A 20246-nucleotide genomic window follows, 5' to 3' on the forward strand; every position below is an offset into this window, starting at 1 on the left:
ATGAAGTACTTTGACATGGTTTATCTCATGATTCTGACCACCTAGAATGTTCGTGTCTTCAGCAATGTTGATCAGAAGGTCTATGGCTATCAAATGGTGGTAATGTTAGTGCGTAATTCCGCCGCTATGTGGCGCCAGTATGCATTTACAATGAAGTACTTTAACATGGTTTATCTCATGATTCTGACCACTTAGAATGTTCGTGTCTTCAGCAATGTTGATCAGAAGATCTATGGCTATCAAATGGTGGTAATTTTAGTGCGTAATTCCGCCGCTATGTGGCGCCAGTATGCATTTACAATGAAGTACTTTGACATGGTTTATCTCATGATTCTGACCACTTAGAATGTTCGTGTCTTCAGCAATGTTGATCAGAAGATCTATGGCTATCAAATGGTGGTAATGTTAGTGCGTAATTCCGCCGCTATGTGGCGCTAGTGTGCATTTACAATGAAGTACTTTGACATGGTTTATCTCATGATTCTGACCACCTAGAATGTTCGTGTCTTCAGCAATGTTGATCAGAAGGTCTATGGCTATCAAATGGTGGTAATGTTAGTGCGTAATTCCGCCGCTATGTGGCGCCAGTATGCATTTACAATGAAGTACTTTGACATGGTTTATCTCATGATTCTGACCACTTAGAATGTTCGTGTCTTCAGCAATGTTGATCAGAAGATCTATGGCTATCAAATGGTGGTAATTTTAGTGCGTAATTCCGCCGCTATGTGGTGCTAGTGTGCATTTACAATGAAGTACTTTGACATGGTTTATCTCAAGATTCTGACCACGTAGAAAGTTCGTGTCTTCAGCAATGTTGATCACAAGGTCTATGGCTATCAAATGGTGGTAATTTTAGTGCGTAATTCCACCGCTATGTGGCGCTAGTGTGCATTTACAACGAAGTACTTTGACATGGGTTATCTCATGATTCTGACCACCTGCTAGGCGGCAGCGTGAGGACCATTTTTGGCCGGCGGCGGCGGCGTCACGCTGGTGGCAGCTTTCGGCGGCGCGAATCGGCGTAACCTAAATTTGACAATAATGTTACATTGACAAAGCAAACAAGTTATCATTACGCTCTAGAATTTGTAGTCTGAGCTATTTCATGACCATCGATGACATAAACTATTGATTGAATGAATACCTTTTGTAAGTCTTGTTCAGATCCATCGCTGCGACCAGTGAAAAGACCTATTCTGGGATTACCCGCATCCTTAGTGTAGTTCATGTTGCAATACGGCATTGCAATTGAAGGCGATACAATAGAGATTTTGCTACAGTTTTTGTTTCATTTATTTAGAGTGAAGGAATCTCGTTTCTTCAGGGAGGAATCTCAGAAGGAATTCCAGGAGGAACCTTGAAAGAAACTGGACAAATCCATGAAGAAAATTCTGGGCTTATCTCTGCAGGAACTGCTGTATGAAATCCTGAAGGAACGACTGCAGAAATCTCTGGTGGTTCGGTTCAAGAGTCTGTCTTAGAGAGATCCCTGCAGAAACTTCTAAAGGAATCCATGATTGAAATTTTCGAGGAATTTCAGAAGGAAATCCAGTAGGATTCCATAAATGAATTCAAGAAGAAATCCTAAGGGATTTACAGCAGAAATCCTCGAAGGAATTCCAGCGGGAATTTCTAAGGGAATTCGAGAAGGAATCCTTTAAGCAAGGATTTCTAGGAGGAATCAACGAAAAATATCCAGGAGAAATTCCTAAATATTTTCCAGCAGAAAACCTCAAAAGAATTCAAGTGGGAGCTTAGAAGAATATTAGAAAAAGAATCCCCAAAGGAATTCTAAGAGGAATCAACGAAAATTACCTTGAAGGTATTTCTGGGGGAATTCCAGGAGAAATCCCTGAGAGAATTCCAGTAGGAATCCCCGAAGGAATTCTAAAAGGAATCCCCGCAGGATTCCAGAAAGAATCTTCGAAGGAATCTCCCAAGAAATTGCAGGAGAAGTTTATGCAGAAATCTCCGAAAGAACTTCGGAAGAAATCTTCGAAGGAATTTCGAGCGAAATCCTCAAAGGTTTTTTAAGAGGAATTTACATAGGAAGTCAGAAGAAATCCCCGAAGAAATCCTTGAAGCAAGGAAGAATCCACGAATTCTAAAAAGAATTTCCGAAGGAATTCTTGGAGAAATCACCGAATAAATTCAAGAAGGAACCCCTGAAGAAATTCCATGAAAAATTTAAGGAATTCCAGGAGGAATCACCGAAAAAAAAAAAGGAATCGCCACAGGAATTCCAAGAGGAAACTTCAAAGTTATTCCAGGAGGAGTTTCCGTGTTAATTTTAGGAGGAATCCCCGACGGAATATCAGGAGGAATACCCGAAGAAACATCAAGAGGAAACTTTGAAGGAAGTCCAGCAGGAATCCACGAAGGAATTCCAAGGCAAATCCCCGAAAGAACTCTAAGAGAATACCCCGAAGGAACTCCCGGTGGAATCCACGACGGAATATCAAAAGGAATCCCCGAAAGAATTTCAGGAGAAATCCATGAAAGAAGTCCAGGAGGAATCTCCAAAGAAATTCCAGAAAGAATTTTTCAAAGTAATTCGTGAAGGAATCCTCAAAAGACTTCTAGGAGGAACCATCGAAAAAAAATAAGAGGAATCATCGAAGAAATTTAATGAGGAACCAGTGGACAAAATTGAAAAGGAATCTTCGAAGGAATTTTAGGGGGAATCCCCAAAGGCATTTCAGGAGGAATCTCCGCAAGAATTTCAAGAGCAAATTCCGAAAATAATCCTGCATGATTCCCAAAGGAATTCCAGCAATAATGCACAAAGAAATTCCAGTAGGACTCCAATGGGAACTTCCAAGGGAATTCGGGTGAGAATCTCCAAAGGATTTCAATAACGGATCAACGAAAAATATCCTCTGAAAGAGTTCCAGGAGAAATCCTTGAGGGAATTCTAGAAGAATCATCGAAGGAATTTCAAGAGGAATCTCCGAATGAATTCTATAAGAAATTCCCCAAGGAATCCAATAGGAAACCCCGAAGGAATTCAATGGAAAATTTCTGGAGCAATCTCCGAAGAAATTCGAAGAGGAATCACAACAGAAATCCCAAGAGGAAATTCCAAAGGAAATCCAGTAAAAACCTCCGAAGTAATTCCTGGAGGAGTTCCCGTAGAAATTCCAGGGGGAATCCCCGACGGAATGTCAGGAGGAATCCCCGAAATAATTCCAGGAGAAATCCCCAAAATAACTCTAGGAGGAGACCCCGAACGAATTCCAAAAGAAATCTCCGAAAGAATTCAACGAGAAATCTCCGAAGGAATCCCTGAAGGAAGTCCAGAATGAATACTTCGACGGAATTCCAGGAGGATATCCTGAAGAAATTTCAATAGAAATCTCCGAAGAAATTACAGGAGAAATCTCAGGGGGAAGAGGAAACCCCAAAGGAATTTCAGAATAAATCTCCGAAGAAACACTAGGAAAAATCCCCGAAGAAATTTCAGGAGGACTCCTGGAAGAATTCTATGAGGAATCCCTGGAGGAAATCAAGAAGGAATCTCCGTGGAAATTCTAAAAGAAATCATCGAAGAAATTCCAGGAGGAAACCGCGAAGGAATTTTAAAAGAAATCCACGACAGCGTATCAGGAGAAAACTCCGAAAGAATTTCAAGAGGAATCCTTGAAGGAATGCAACATTAATTTTGTTTGTGCACTGATCACCGGCGCGAAAAATAAAAACCGGCGGCGTGACAAACTGCGGCATATGGCCTAGGTGATCAGAATCATGAGAAAAACCATGTCAAAGTGCTTCGTTTTAAATGCACACTTGATAGCCATAGACCTTCTGATCAACTTTGCCAAAGACAAGAACATTCTAGGTGGCCAGAATCATGAGATAACCCATGTCGAAGTACTTCGTTTTAAACGCACACTGGCGCCACCTAGCGGCAGAATTACGCACAAAACTTACCACCATTTGATAGCCATAGACCGTCTGATCAACTTTGCCGAAGACACGAACTTTCTAGGTGGTCAGAATCATGAGATAACCCATGTCAAAGTACTTCGTTTTAAATGCACACTGGCGACACATAGCGGCGGAATTTCGCACTAAACTTACCACCATTTGATGGCCATAGACCGTCTGGTCAACTTTGCCGAAGACACGAACTTTCTAGGTGGCCAGAATCATGAGATAACCCATGTCGAAGTACTTCGTTTTAAACGCACACTGGCGACACATAGCGGCGGAATTACGCACTGAACTTACCACCATTTGATAGCCATACACCGTCTGATCAACTTTGCCGAAGACACGAACTATCTAGGTGGTTAGAATCATGAGACAACCCATGTCAAAGTACTTCGTTTTAAACGCACACTGGTGCCACATAGCGGTGAAATTACGCACTAAACTTATCACCATTTGATAGCCATAGACCGTCTGATCAACTTTGCCGAAGACACGAACTTTCTAGGTGGTCAGAATCATGAGATAACCCATGTCGAAGTACTTCGTTTTAAACGCACACTGGCGCCACCTAGCGGCGGAATTACGCACTAAACTTACCACCAATTGATAGACATAGACCGTCTGATCAACTTTGCTGAAGACACGAACTTTCTAGGTGGTCAGAATCATGAGATAACCCATGTCGAAGTACTTCGTTTTAAACGCACACTGGCACCACCTAGCGGCAGAATTACGCACAAAACTTACCATCATTTGATAGCCATAGACCGTCTGATCAACTTTGCCGAAGACGCGTACTTTCTAGGTGGTCAGAATCTTGAGATAAACCATGCCAAAGTACTTCATTGTAAATGCACACTAGCGCCACATAGCGGCGGAATTACGCACTAAAATTACCACCATTTGATAGCCATAGATCTTCTGATCAACATTGCTGAAGACACGAACATTCTAAGTGGTCAGAATCATGAGATAAACCATGTCAAAGTACTTCATTGTAAATGCATACTGGCGCCACATAGCGGCGGAATTACGCACTAACAATACCACCATTTGATAGCCATAGACCTTCTGATCAACATTGCTGAAGACACGAACATTCTAGGTGGTCAGAATCATGAGATAAACCATGTCAAAGTACTTCATTGTAAATGCACATTAGCGCCACATAGCGGCGGAATTACGCACTAACATTACCACCATTTGATAGCCATAGACCGTCTGGTAAACTTTGCCGAAGACACGAACTTTCTAGGTGGTCAGAATCATGAGATAAACCATGTCAAAGTACTTCGTTTTAAACGCACACTGGCGCCACCTAGCGGCGGAATTACGCACTAAACTTACCACCATTTGATAGCCATAGGTCCTCTGATCAACTTTGCTGAAGGTCTAAACTATACAGGGGATACGGTTTTTGAGATACAGTTCAGAAAGTGATGAAGTCTTCAGGTGATGCCAGACTTTCTGGGGGTGCTGCAATATTCAACTGGGGTGTTGCAATACTAGGGGATGCGATTCCATATTTATGGCGGGTAGTGTAGATAGATTGAACTATATTGTTCAGTTTTAATAGGAAATGAAGCCATCGATGAACCCGGATGGATAACCCACGAGAACACCTGAAGGTATGCAATTTTCTAAGAAAATGTGTGAATAATTCTTCCTGGATTTCAAAGTTTTGTTTTGTTCATGAACTTTTATGTTCATGGAGAGGATGACGATGACGGCATTGTGTGACTACTTAAGAGCTTGTTACATTTATTTGAATCTTTTGTTATGACTGTTATTCTAGTAAAACATAAAAACAACATCCACCGTCTTATCAGCTATTTGGAAAATAAGGACCATTTAATGCGTCCATAAATGCTCGTTCGCAGTTTATTGTTCACCTTTTCCGGTTTTTTTCTCCATGGATGACTGGACTAAAATTGCTTCGCTCATGCCCATTACTTCTCCGATCGAATTTGTTCCGCTATTTTTCGCTACCTTATCGATCTAAACCGGGAGTATTTTGGATTACAAAACAGCACCATGTAACAGGAAATGGGTTCGAGTCGACAAAAACATCAATTTCCCTGACTAATAGGGGTACCCAATGTCGTACTCACCTGAGCTTTGGTTGGATGCGCACCGCCTTGAAATTCGATTGTACCGTAAGCGTCGGTCGGTTGAGGTCTGGTGTGCTTCTGCGGTTGCCAAATGTCGCCCAAGACGCCCGGTTCGATGCCGGGCACCAGTTGATGGGTTCTTCGTTCCTGACCGCAGCAACATCTGTGAGCAAAATTAGAGAAGAAAATTGTTTTAGAACTGCACTATTCGAACCTTTCACACCTCAATCAAGCTAAAACCTTTCTAGACTAAAATGTGTGAGTAGGGTCTGGGACAATTTGGGCAGGAGGACTTATTTTGGGCACTTGCTGCTATAACTCAGTCAATTTAAAACCGATTGACATGTCAAGCTTTTGGACATGGCTATATACTGTACGTATCTGATCGTATCTCAAAAATTACGTCAATCGGTTCAAAATTGACTGAGTTATAGCAGCAAGTGCCAAAAATATGTCCTTCTGCTCAAATGGTCCCAATGATAATTTTCAAATTCACATTCACAAAGACAGCGATAACACTCTTTTGGATGTATTCACGAAGATCGCCAGTAAACTAAACAAGATTGCCATGCATGATGATTTTGTGAATGTGTAAACAGTTTATTTACTCCCCCTTCTCCCCTCATAGCATATTTTCCCATACCTAATATATAGCTCATCACACAATCCCAGACTCCCCCTGCCCCTAAAAAGCTACGTCATTTATGGAAGCTCCCTTATATTTTTCTTTAGTGTTGGATTTAGCTTGACAATAAGAAAAGGATGTGCTTGTAAGTTTATACGTTGATGTTATACGCATATTACTAGCGCGCAAACACTTAAATTCTGTACACTTCATATGATATCTATAATCTTTTCAAATGTGCATAGGGGAAGTGGGGTAATATGCCATTTTTTCAAACTTTCATCGTTTTCAATGATATATAGGCTCATTTGTTAGGCTTTCAAAGTGGTAACAACAACTAGACAATATTTGCTCGATGCTTCAGCAAAAATATCATCGATTTTTAGCGATTTCAAAAACTGGTTCGTAAAACGGAAGTGGTGCAAAAAGGCCATCTGCCATGGGGTAAGTGCCACTTCATGAAAACATTCAAAAATTACGTCCATCAGTTTTCTGGCATTTTCGACTCACTGTCATCCCTCTATCACGTTTGTTTTGTACACTCAATACATGGAGTGTCACCCCCTTCCCCGCTAAACGATGGTCGTCATACTTGAATGACCCCTAACATGGATGGCGTAGACATCAACAACCATGCGCCTCCATCCTCCATGGGTGCCTCAATCTCCTTGGATTGGAAACACTTGGCTGGTAATACAATCACCCGAAAACCTTAATTGCAAGCACGAAAAACCGGAAGTTGCCAATTTGCACTGGGAAATCAAAAGATTTCCCGTGGGTTTGGCGGCCTAGCTTCTAGAAGAATGTTTAATGCAAACATATCTTGACACCATTCACCTATAGCAATGATCAAGTCCCATTCAGGAATGATTTTATGATTTGAGCTAATTCACCTCTGTAGGGATTGAGAGGGGTACTGAGAAAATAAGCTACTGGGCATATACCATTGGCAGCGGTGAAGCACCGTCGGCAAAAACAAAGCAAACGACGAGCACAGAAAGAAACGTCAGTCTTGTAAAGTATTTTGCGCGTGCAGCTTGTTTGGCGAGTGCGGTGCTGCTTGATTCCGATGCACATCGGCGGAATTGGAGTTTGGCCCGCCATAATGTACCGGAAGATTGGTTCCGGACACGACACAATCGTCCAGAGTTCGTTGACTGGAATGGAAAGTCGCTTTACCACGACTGTGTACACGTACTTGTCATGATTTCGGAATTTCCAACAGCTTGTGAATCCACCACAGGTGCTTGTTGTGAACTATCATCAGAAGCTATTAACCACAAAGACGCAGACATTTATGCTAGAAACAAGTAGCCTGTAAATTCAAACCAAAAGTCAAGAACACTGTCATAACTGCGTGAAATATTTGTATTTACCTACTACATGATGTTGATACTTTTTTTGTCTGTATTAACGAGGCTACCCACGCTTTACTTCCCTTCCGAAAGAAGAACCCAGGATCCGCAAAGGAAGTGTTGGAAAGGAAAGAGGAAGAAAGTGTGCCGGAGAGTTTTTATCATAAAAGTGGTGAAGAATGCAATATAAAAAGTGGAAGATTTAACCATGTGAAAAGGCGGATTGGTTGTGTCTTGAAATTATAAAAGTTCTATAAGTTTGGTGTCCGTGTTGAGTGAAAATTGATATTTTCTTTTGCTTGGCTAACATGGCCATTGTTCTTCTTCTTATTTTTATTCTACACTTTCCATTCTCATATTGTTGCCTATGAAGCATAAAATAACACACGAAAATAATCACAATAAAAATCGAGCACACACCCTAAAATAAAACAACTCAGGCATGATGCGGAGCATCTTCACTAAATACCACTACAGCCAGTGGCAGGGCAGAGTGGAATAGAATAAACCTAGATTGAGTTTAAATAAGGGCGAAAGTAAAATGAGAGAGTTCTCTTCATCGACTCTCTCTTCTGCAAATTAAAGTGACAAGATGCAAATTCAATCGAACTTTTTTATACTTAGACGCTAGATTGCATCGCAAACTAGCGATTTATGACCAAAAAGTGCAACCATACTTGCATCTTGTCACTTTAATTTAAAGAAGAGAGAGTCGATGAAGAGAACTCTCTCATGTTACTTTCGCCCTTATTTAAACTCAATCTAGAAACGTGTGCAGTGAGTCGCGATTGCCGTAACTTGATAAATTTAAATAAGCGTGTGCCTCTGCTACTGGCTACATGGGCTAGCATGGGCTGAGTGATGACAGATCGATCGTCATCATCATCAATAGCGCACCATCATCGTTGTTTACTGTTTACTTTCTGTCGTGCGGAGTGGAGCTCAATGAAGTGATAAAGTGTGAAATATTTACTGGTGATAATATCGTTCATATAATTAGTTCAAAAATCTTCAGTCTATCACATCCATAGCGTACACTGGACGGGCTCGGTTTATATATGAAAACCCGGTTGGGCAGTAGCAGCGTAGCAGAATACAATAATACAATTATTGTTCTTAGAAGTTGTCGGTTGAACATTCTAAGCGGCTAGACAGTCTCGGCACGGTGACCGCATTACGCATTAGTTCGAAAAGACAATCGTTTGATCTTAGCTGCTCTTTATGAATTCGTGTTCTTTTCTCAAAATAATGTTTCACGGCTTAGTTCAGATTTGCGTATTTTAGGGACTGTGACTGTATAGCATTTCTCCGGAGTGGTCGGCAAGCAGGAGCGAGTGAAGTGGCTTGTTGAATAGTCTGATGAGTGCTTTTTCAATGTTTCAATTGAGCCATATTGGAGGAGCTTAAGCTGTTTTCAGCGGCTCTACTCCCCGCCATAGGGCGTAACTTGGGGTTGACCACGGAGCATTCCCTGTCAGAGAGAGCTGTATGGTCGAGCTTCAGGCAACTTGTCTGTTAGGGATCCCTTTTGGCGGGACCCCTATGTAAGTACTATTTCAATTAATTTTCGCTGAAGACTTAACTAACAAAAAGCTTTTGCATTTTATTCTGGTAATTGTTAATTAACTTTTATTTTCATCTTACTATAGTATATTCGATAATTACACCCGAGTTTATCACACTAAATGTTGTGATTTTTACCTAGATGTTCGTCCATCCAAGGAATGTTCGGAAATCGTCTCTGAAAAGCAAATAATCAAGGAAAAATTAGCAAACGAGTTACTAAATCATATTTAATAATTACCCCATTCGCTACTATCTGATTCCTCAATATCGTATATCTCCTCCAACTTCGAATGAAACCGATCCTTTTCCATCGCCAATTCCTTTAGCTCATCGTATGTTAAATCTCCATATCTCAGAATGTTTTGAATGATAACGTCCCACCATGTAAAGCAGGGTCGACCAGAGCGACGACGAGCGGGTTGTAAGCGGGCAGCTACGCGGAGCGGATGAGAACGACCGCGACGACGAACATGTCCCCACCATCGCATTTGGTACATCCTTATTTTCTTTGTAATTCGTCGTTTTCGTAGCAACACATTTACAGATCGGGAAACGGAAGCATTTCTTGATTCTCGACACAATCCAGCCATGCCCTCCACGATCTGACGTTCGTATCCTCGGATTGACTTCCGACTGTATTTGGTTAATACGGATACTTGAGTTCCGTAAAACATTGTAGGAGCGATAACGGATTCGTAAATCACTCGTCCTACTTGCCAAGGGGGTCGATACCTCCTCAAAAAATCCATAATAACCTTAGACAGGTGAACAGCACTCCGACATCGTGTACGGATCGTCATGGGCCGCTCGAGTCGAGCGGTTAAAGTTATCCCCAGATAACGCAGCGGATCAGTTGTCTTGTATATCTGTCCAAGTAGCTCAATCTCCTCTACTGCTGGGGCGTTAGGTTCTCTGATCAAAACCTTACATTTACTCTCATTCAATTTCAATCCAACGTAACCAAGGTATTCTTTGAGCTTGGCCAAGATTAGTTCTACATCCTCGGGACGTTTGGCTACTATTATCAGGTCGTCAGCGAAGGCCAAAATAAATGGATAGGTTATGGTTCCACCAATGTTCAGACTAAGTCCCTCGATCTCATCCGCCACTGACTCCAATACTGCCTCCATAAGCAAATTGAATATAAACGGGGACAGGGGGCAACCCTGCTTAATGCCCCGCTTCCTCTGCACTGGACGGGAAAGTTGACGTTGCCACAAGACCTGCTGTAGCTCGTTTTGGAAGCAACCAATGACACGATTTATGAAATAGTCTGGGACTCCTTTACCTGAAACCAATTCATACAAGTAATCTATTCATAGGTTCTTTTTTTTTTTTTTTCACTCATCTCCTATGATGGAGAAGAGTTCGCACTTCTTTTGAAATCTGTAGGTACATACCACGTAAAATTGCTGGTAAAGAAAGCAGAGACACATGATCGAACGCTTTTTCGATATCCAATGACATTACTATGAGCGGGGTTCCCTCATTCCAGTTTTCTTGAAGGACTCGTTGGAGGACGAATAAGTGATCAGTCACCGATCGCTCCGGCAAGAATGCAGCCTGGTGTAACCCTATTGGCCCAACTAGTTCCATCAATTTTTCCAAAATCCATGAAGCATATACCTTATATGCCGTACAACTTAGAGAAATTTTTCGGTACTGATCAGGTGTTTTGGCTTGTTTCACTTTGGGGATTGGAACCTGGACCACATGCCGCCATTCTTCCGGTAGGGTATTCTCATTCCAGACTTTTACCATCAGCTTATGGAGATCCTTAAGAGTCTGTGAATCGCTGTATTTGAAAAACTCGAGGTACAAACCGTCAACCCCCGGTGCTTTTCCGTTCTTCATTCGACCAATGATTGCCTCTACTTCTCGTAAGGATGGAGGAGGAAATGGAACAGTAGACTCTGACTCCGGAAACAGCTCTGGAATTTGTAGATTGCTACAATCCTCTATCCCCCAGTCTTGTATGCGAATCGTACTACGGAAGCGCTGCGAAGATTGCTTTTTCTTGTACCGTTTTAAAAACTGATACGTTCGCCTAACACGATCTCCAACAGGATACTGCTGTAGATTGCTAAAGAAACTTTCTATTTCGCGCTCTTCGTATTCCCTCAACTTCCGCTTTAGAATCTCTCTGGCCTCTTCAAGTTTATGAACCCATTTAGGATTATCGGATCGATTGACCCAAAATGAATACTTGCATACTTGAGCGTGCGCGTAGCGGCATCCTCTATCCGGCGGCAGATGTGTTTGTCCCCTCAACACTTCCGACACTGACTTCTGTAACCGCTGACGCAATTTCTCCCAACTTTCCTGTACGCTGCACTCTGGATCAATGTTGTAATTGTTATGATGCAGTCGCTCTTGATATTTTGTTCGAATTGCTTCATCCTGCAGTAGTTTTGGATCTGACTGCAAAAGCGTACGAGTAGGACCAGCCCTTGCCTGAAATAGGAAATTACGTTTTTTGTTTTTGTTCAATCAAACATCCCTAGCACTTCATCTCCTTCAAGAAGGCACACTACCGATCAAAAGTTTGTGATTTCGAGGATGATAGGGAATCTACGTAGGGACTTTGTAGTGGAATTTTCTGGAATGTGGATTGGGGCTTAGGGTGATGCTATTGGGAGTTTGGTCTGCCGAGTTATGGAGTGGTAATCGATGGTGTAGCCTATTACATTTGCTGCTCTATCACCTTGGAACTTGGACCGATCGATAATCAGCGGCGTTGCTGTTGACACTGAGTGTAGATTTATACTATAAACGATGTTGCAATTTAGAGCAAATTTGGTGTATGCAGGTTGGGTGGGTAGGGATTTGGCTTGTTATCTTCCCAGCGGCACCTGAACTTCTGGGACTGACTGTGATTTAGAGATGTGGGATTGGGAGATTGTCATTCTGAGTGGGAAACCCAGACTCTTGATCGAAAGTGTATATGTACAGTGGTCTGACTAGCTACTTACCACTACTGGTGGAATCCTCTTAGTAGAACGGCCCTCTACAATATTGCATAGTAGAGCTTTATGATCAGTGGACAAGGTACCCGGACGGATACACGACATACACTTTAGGTAGATGCTTGAACGAAGATGAGTGAGCAAATGGTCAACCTGGGTCTGAACTCTCCCATTGGTCCAAGTCCAACGGAAACTTCCATTGGCCTGAGTACTCCTGACCGCAAGTGAATACAGATTGATGAAAACTCTCATCTGCATTCCATTGTCATTGAAAGTTTTATGCCCGGCGAATTTCCCAATCAAGTTAGTTTCCTGAACTGTAAGGTTCGATTGCGAGAGGTGACTGTTAAAATCACCGGCGACCAATAGCCGATCTTCAGTATTCAAATCGGAAACGAGCCGGCCAAGAGCAGTGAAAAAACGATCGCTGCTTGAATTCGGACCATGGACATTTATGATGAGCAGTGTCTTGATTGAACTTTCAACCTGGAATTTAAATTTACATTAGTTTTCGTTAAGGTTTGTACTACAAATGGTCAGCACTTTGGATGTAGACATCTTTTGAGAAAAATCTCAGTGACATACATTTATGGGGTGAAACGGAAGAAGTTTTTCGCAAGATCTTCCATTTTAAATTCTTTCCACCTCAACCCCACCCCACCCAGCCCCACCCTCTTCGGCACACGCGTTGTATGGTACCTCCACCAATTCTACCCGATGTCTTCACTAGATACAAGTGTCTTGTCGTCCTTCTGGACAGATGTGTTGTCAAAACAGAGATGTTCTCTCACCGTTTGCAAGGAAAATAGCGATATTGAACATCTGTGCAATGTTTTCATTTCTGTCTAGTGGAGACCTGAGTTTACAGGGATCTTCAGATTCTGTGAAGCCCCTCCCTGCCTTACCCATTCAAAGCATGGCATGGCCCGTGAGTAATTTTTACATTAGGGTATTACCTGATACGAAATACTCATATATTGTATGCTAGACGACGAATGGCCTGTCTTGAGGATTGTCACTTCCACCCCACGGCGCACTAGAATAGCCAATCCACGTTTTCGAGACCTATCAGATCCGCCTAAATACCAGTGGTAGTTCGGTGTCAGCAGCTCGACACTGTCCAAATTCACTTCTTGTAACGCGGCCATATGGACACCGTTCTTCAGTAAAAAATCGTCGATTGCTTCGCACTTTCCATTTGACCGACAGCCATTCACATTCAACGATGTGAACCGGACGCCAGTTTTTTCACATATCTTTATTGGCGGATGAATCGTTTCCTACATTCCTTACCGATCGTTTGAAGCAGCCGGTCGTGTGTACCGTGTCTGAATCGCAGTCAATCGCTTTGTAGCCGGTGGAGTTTTTTTGCCCACCTAGTGGTTTTTTATATCGCGAGTTATTTATCCTACCGAGGACGAAGACGATTGTCTTGGGCGATCCGCGATCGCGGGAAGGAAGCAGGCATTGGAATAGTGCACTGTGCAACAGAAATTTAATTACCCACGCCATCAATAGCGGGCCCGACATCAACGGTGGCGCGCGGCGGCGGCGGTGACGAGTGTGACGGGTGATACAAAAGCAGCAGCAGCGTTTTGTCTGTGCATCCGAGGCATCACCAACAAACAGCTATCTATACACTCGATAAGTATAATCGATATTCGATCTCGTTTTGTGTTGTCCCATTCCTCCGCTCATCACGTCATCACGTGTTAGTTGTTTGTCCACTTTGCAATAACAGTAGGCTGAGGCTCTACAGTGGGCTGAGGCTCAACAGTGGGCTGAGGCCAGAGTGAGCAATTGTAAAAATTTTTTCTCTTTATATATATATTTTTTCTTGTGAATTTTTTTTTTGCCGGTTTTTTTTTCTTCTTATTAGCTAACGTTCCACACAGAGTGTGTTAAAATATAAACCAATTTTGTATTAATTCTTCTCCTGTGCATGGATGAATCCAATGGAGGCGAAACGCCTCCCAATGATATCATTGCTCGTACGCGGTTTTATCAGCCATCTTCGCCTGGGCCTTGGGTTGTCTATTTCCGGCGCAAATGCAAACCATTGAATATGCTTTCGATTTCTCGAGAGCTGACGCGTAAGTATCCTGGGACCGTTGTTCACCAAGTGAAAGCATCCAAGCTCCGTGTTACCGCACCTAGCTACAAAGCAGCAAATGAAATTGCTCAACACGAAGCGTTTACTGTTGAATACGTGGTCTATGTGCCAGCACGAGAAGTGGAGGTGGAGGGGAAGATCCTCGACGAAATGCTGACATGTGAGGACATCAAGACCGGCTTTGGTCGATTCAAAAATAGGTCAATTCCTGATGTGGCTATCCTAGACTGTAAACGCTTATCTAAGGCTTCCATGGAAGGAAATAAAAAGGTGTACTCGCCTTCAGCGTTTTTTCGAGTGACTTTTCCAGGTTCCGTCCTCCCGGAATTTGTTGTAATCGATGGTGGTTTTTACCCAGTGCATCTTTTTAGGCCGAAGGTTTTTAATTGTACCAAATGCAAGCAGTTTGGTCACAGTGATAGCTTTTGCGACAACAAGCCCCGTTGTGGCAAATGCAACCAAGCTCATTTGGAGGACTCTTGCACACAGGAAGCGGAAAAATGTAGCTACTGTGGTGGAGATCCACATGACTTGCAAGTTTGCCCGGCTTACAAAAGACGCATTCGAAATGAGAGTCGCTCTATCATAAGGCGCTCCAAACAGACATATGCGGAGATGGTGAAATCTTTTAAAACACCAGATTCCGTGTCTGAATCAGCTGTCCCAGTTGAAAATCCCTATCAGGAGTTGTCTTCCGATGATCAGGACGATGGCGAAACTGATGAGGGTGGATCTCTATCGGAGGTACACGCACCTGGAAAAAGGAAGTCATCATCTTCCCCGGGATTGCGCCGAAAGGTCTTTTTGAAGTCTTCCCTCAAAAGTTTGCCTAATGTCAAAGGAGGCGGGGTAAATTTAAAAACTCCGAATAATCAGGTTCCTTTAGCTTCAGATCCATGTTGTAGCAAGAATCTGTCATCCCCGTCTCCGCCTGTTAAATACACTTCAAAGACAAATATTCGACAAGGTAGCAAGAAAAAAGCTACCAAAGTTCCTCGCACTTCAAGCAAGCCTCCTAGACCCAAGCGAGGACTGTTTACTTTTAGGGTTCTCGTGGATCGCTTATATAATGCCCTCAGCCTTCCAGAAACATTTAGAGGCATTATTGATATGTTTATACCTACAGTAGAAGAATATCTTCGGAATCTGACACAATCATGGCCCCTCCTTGCTGCGATCATATCTTTCGATGGATAATTCATCAAGTGAGGTACAAGATATGATCACTGTGCTACAGTGGAACTGTCATAGTCTAAAACCTAAATTAGACCTGTTTAAGTTTTTGATTCACAACTCTGACTGTGATATATTTGCCCTTTGTGAAACATGGCTTTCTTCTGAAGATGAACTCAACTTCCACGATTTTAACATTATACGCCAGGATCGAGATGACCATTATGGAGGGGCTCTTTTGGGGATCAAAAAGACTTACTCATTTTATAGAATTCCAATCGCGACTCATCCTGGCGTAGAAATCGTCGCTTGCCAAATAAACGTAAAGGGTAAAGAACTTTGCGTAGCTTCCGTTTACATTCCTCCAAGAATTTCAATTAACCGCCGTCATCTTTGGAATGCGGTTGCTGCACTATCACATCCAGTTTTAATTCTGGGTGATATGAACGCACATGGTACAGGGTGGGGCGAACCATGTGACGATAATAGAGCGGCCATTTTCTATGATTTGTGCGACGATTTCAATTTGAACATTTTAAATACAGGTGAAGTGACACGTATTGCATCTGACGGCAAAGAAAGTCGTCTCGACCTATCACTGGGGTCAAGTTCACTATCATTCGATTGCTTGTGGAAGGTAATCGAGGATCCTCATGGTAGTGATCACTTGCCCATTATAACCACCATAAAGCATAATAGTGAAAGGTCAGACCAACCAATTCAGGTTCCTTTTGACCTCACAAGGAATATCGATTGGCAAAAATATGCAGAAGCGGTATCTTTTGGCATCGAATCATTCAACCCCCTCCCACCTTTGGATGAATATCGATTCCTATCAGAACTGATATACAAGAGTGCATTAGAATCACAAAAACGACGAGTTCCAAGTGCAACTTTCAAAAGAAGACCCGCCACACTAGGCTGGGATGATGATTGCACCCAGTTGTATCTTAAAAAATCTGATGCTTTCAAAGCTTTTCGTAGGCATGGTACTTCAGATCTTTTTCAAGAGTATGCTAAGCTCGAAAGACAGCTGAAGAACCTGCTGAAAGCGAAGAAGCGTAGTTATTGGCGACACTTCATTGAGGGCCTCTCTAGAGAAACTTCAATGACAACGCTTTGGAGAGTGGCTCGCAACATGCGAAACCGCTCTTCTTCTAATGAGAGTGACGAATACTCCAACCGTTGGATATTTAGCTTCGCGAAAAAGGTCTGCCCAGACTCAGTCCCAGCACAACCGATTTCTTGGGAAACATCCTCAGGAGACGGTTCTCTGGACAGACCATTCACTATGCTGGAATTTTCTATGGCTCTTCTTTCATCAAACAATTCCGCTCCGGGACGCGATATGATCAAGTTCAATCTTCTCAAAAATCTCCCAGATATCGCGAAAAGACGATTACTGGACCTGTTCAACTCATTGATGGAGAATAACATTGTTCCGCCAGAATGGAGACAGGTCAAAGTAATAGCTATTCAAAAGCCTGGTAAACCAGCGTCTGATCATAATTCATACCGCCCAATTGCTATGTTATCATGTTTAAGGAAATTGTTAGAAAAAATGATCCTATCACGACTCGACCATTGGGTTGAATCGAATGATTTGCTTTCAAATACACAGTTCGGGTTTCGCAAGGGCAAAGGAACAAACGATTGTCTAGCGTTGCTTTCAACAGATATTCAACTGGCCTTTGCGGAAAAGGAGCAACTGGCTTCAGTTTTCTTGGATATTAAGGGCGCCTTTGATTCAGTTTCCATAGGAATATTGTCAGAAAAACTGCACAATAGTGGACTTCCAGGAATTTTAAATAATTTCTTGTATAATTTGTTGTCAGAAAAACATATGAGCTTCAATCTCGGACAACTGACAACTTCCAGAATTAGTTACATGGGCCTACCCCAAGGCTCATGTTTAAGTCCCTTGCTTTATAATTTTTACGTGAAAGACATTGATAGTTGCTTGGAAGGACAATGCACGCTAAGACAACTTGCAGATGATGCTGTGGTTTCTCTAAAAGGTCCACATGCAGAAATGTTGCAAAGACCATTGCAAAATTCTCTAAATAATCTGTCAATCTGGGCAAGAGATTTAGGGATCGAGTTTGCTCCGCAAAAAACTCAATTGGTTGTGTTTTCTAGAAAGCGGAACCCAGCCCAACTGAAACTCAATCTTTTGGGAATAGAAATCGACCAGTCTTTGACTTCGAAATACCTTGGGGTCTGGTTTGATTCAAAAGGCACTTGGGGTACCCAAATCAAGTATTTGGTGCAAAAATGTCAACAAAGGATCAATTTTCTACGCACAATTACCGGAACATGGTGGGGTGCTCACCCGGAAGACCTCATAAAACTTTACAAAACGACTATTCTCTCTGTTATTGAGTATGGCTCTTTCTGCTTCCACTCAGCAGCAAACTGCCACCTAATAAAGTTGGAACGAATTCAATACCGTTGTTTGCGTATTGCTCTCGGCTGTATGCACTCAACGCATAATGCGAGCCTAGAGGTCCTGGCAGGGGTGAAACCTCTCCAGAACCGATTCTGGGAACTCTCGCTAAGGTTACTTATCAAGTGTGGAGTGAGCAACACACTTGTCATTGAAAACTTCGAAGAAATGCTCAGTCTGAACACTCAATCAAAATTCATGAGAATCTATCTGTTCTACATGTCATCTGACATAAGCCTACCAAGTTATAATCCTCCTCGTGTACACTTCACTAATGACAGTTCCTCTGTTAAATACGATCTGTCCATGAAACAAGCTATTCATGGAATACCAGATCAACTTCGATGTCTATCTATTCCTCGCATTTTTAACGAAAAGTACCAAAATGTCAATTCCTGTAAGAGATTCTTCACTGATGGGTCTCGCATAAATGGATCCACTGGTTTCGGTGTCTTCAATGAAAATTTCACCGCCTTCCGCAAACTTCAGGAACCTTGTTCGGTTTATGTTGCTGAGCTGGCAGCAATCAATTTCGCTTTGGGGATGATTTCCAACATGCCCGTAGACCATTTCTTCATCTTCTCGGATAGCCTTAGTTCGATTGAGGCACTCCGGTCGATGAAACCTGTAAAACATCCATCTTACTTTCTTACAAAAATAAGGGAGCAGATGGGTGCACTGGTCGAAAGATCCTACAAGATTACCTTTGTATGGGTCCCCTCACATTGCTCAATTTATGGCAATGAGAAGGCGGACTCTCTCGCAAAGGTGGGCGCACAGGAAGGTGAGATCTATGATAGAAGAATTTCACATGATGAATTTTTCCATTTTGTTCGCCAGAGTTCTCTTCAAAGTTGGCAAAATGATTGGCGAGATGGCCAGCTGGGACGGTGGTTACATTCCATTATTCCTAATGTTTCTTTGCGAGTGTGGTGGTATGGTCTGGATGTAAGTCGCAATTTCATTCGCGTGATGTCAAGACTTATGTCCAACCATTACTCGCTAGACGCGCATTTACACAGGATTAACCTCGCGTTGAGCAATGTTTGTACTAAGTGCGGTTCCGGTTATGATGACATCGACCACGTAGTTTGGCAATGCCCGGATAATGTCGCCTCCAGAGCACTACTTTTGGATACCCTTGAGGCCCGAGGTAGACAACCCTTTGTTCTTGTGAGAGATGTGTTGGGGACCCGCGATGTCACATATATGGGATGTATTTTCGACTTTCTTCGCTCTGCTGGTATAAAAGTTTAATTCGCTTGTGTTTTCTTCTCCAGTTTTTTTTTTCTCTGTTTTGTCCTCTTTGTGTTACCAAGCTACTCCTGGCCATCCGGAAGACCAAGTCCCACAACAAGTTGGTACCAACACCACAAGGCACCGAATTCGCTAGCAAGATGCGATTTACCCCCGGATGAGCAGCAGTGAAACCTTTGGCCCAATCCTTACCCTGTCCATCCCTCAAAATGTGACCTTCTAACCTCGAGCTGCCACGAGTACCCTGGCTTCCACCCATTACTAACAGATATCATTAAAAAGTTATTACTATGTATAGTGTATACTATTAAGTACAAAGAAAGATCTTCGGCTCCGTAAAGCGTTATACGCGATTGAGCCCCAAATAAATGAACTAGATAAAAAAAAAAAAAAAGAATCGTTTCCTGAGAGCCAGTGCATTCTCCTCTTGCGACCTTTGCTGCAATCAACAATGGACCTGAAAATGGTCGTTTCCGGTCGCCCGATAACGGTTCGATGACTTGTTGGATGGGAATATCCGAAACCGATAGGGAAGCTAGCTCAGAAGGCTGTGGCATTCTCGATCTGGTCTCCTCTGAGCGGTGCACATCGATACTATTAAGCGCTTCCGACAACGTTGGATTGTAGGGTAGGATTCTGATAACACTATCGTAGTGGTTATTGACGCCAGCTTGTTCATACTCCTCCTCCCCCGTTCT

At 42.6% G+C, this 20246-nt stretch overlaps 1 protein-coding gene across 31 annotated transcripts in view; it reads right to left on the reverse strand.

Moving 5' to 3' along the window:
- The window catches only part of LOC109399478 (transient receptor potential cation channel trpm), a 537415-nt gene that overhangs the window by 61239 nt on the left and 455930 nt on the right, over positions 1-20246 (reverse strand). For all 31 annotated transcript variants that reach the window (XM_062852478.1, XM_062852475.1, XM_062852470.1 and 28 more), the window contains one exon: positions 6048-6210. In XM_062852478.1, coding sequence (XP_062708462.1) covers positions 6048-6210 — 163 coding nt within the window. The remainder of the gene's footprint in view (positions 1-6047; positions 6211-20246) is intronic.

This window comes from Aedes albopictus, chromosome 2, assembly GCF_035046485.1.
Source record: "Aedes albopictus strain Foshan chromosome 2, AalbF5, whole genome shotgun sequence".
In the NCBI taxonomy this organism is placed as follows: domain Eukaryota; kingdom Metazoa; phylum Arthropoda; class Insecta; order Diptera; family Culicidae; genus Aedes; species Aedes albopictus.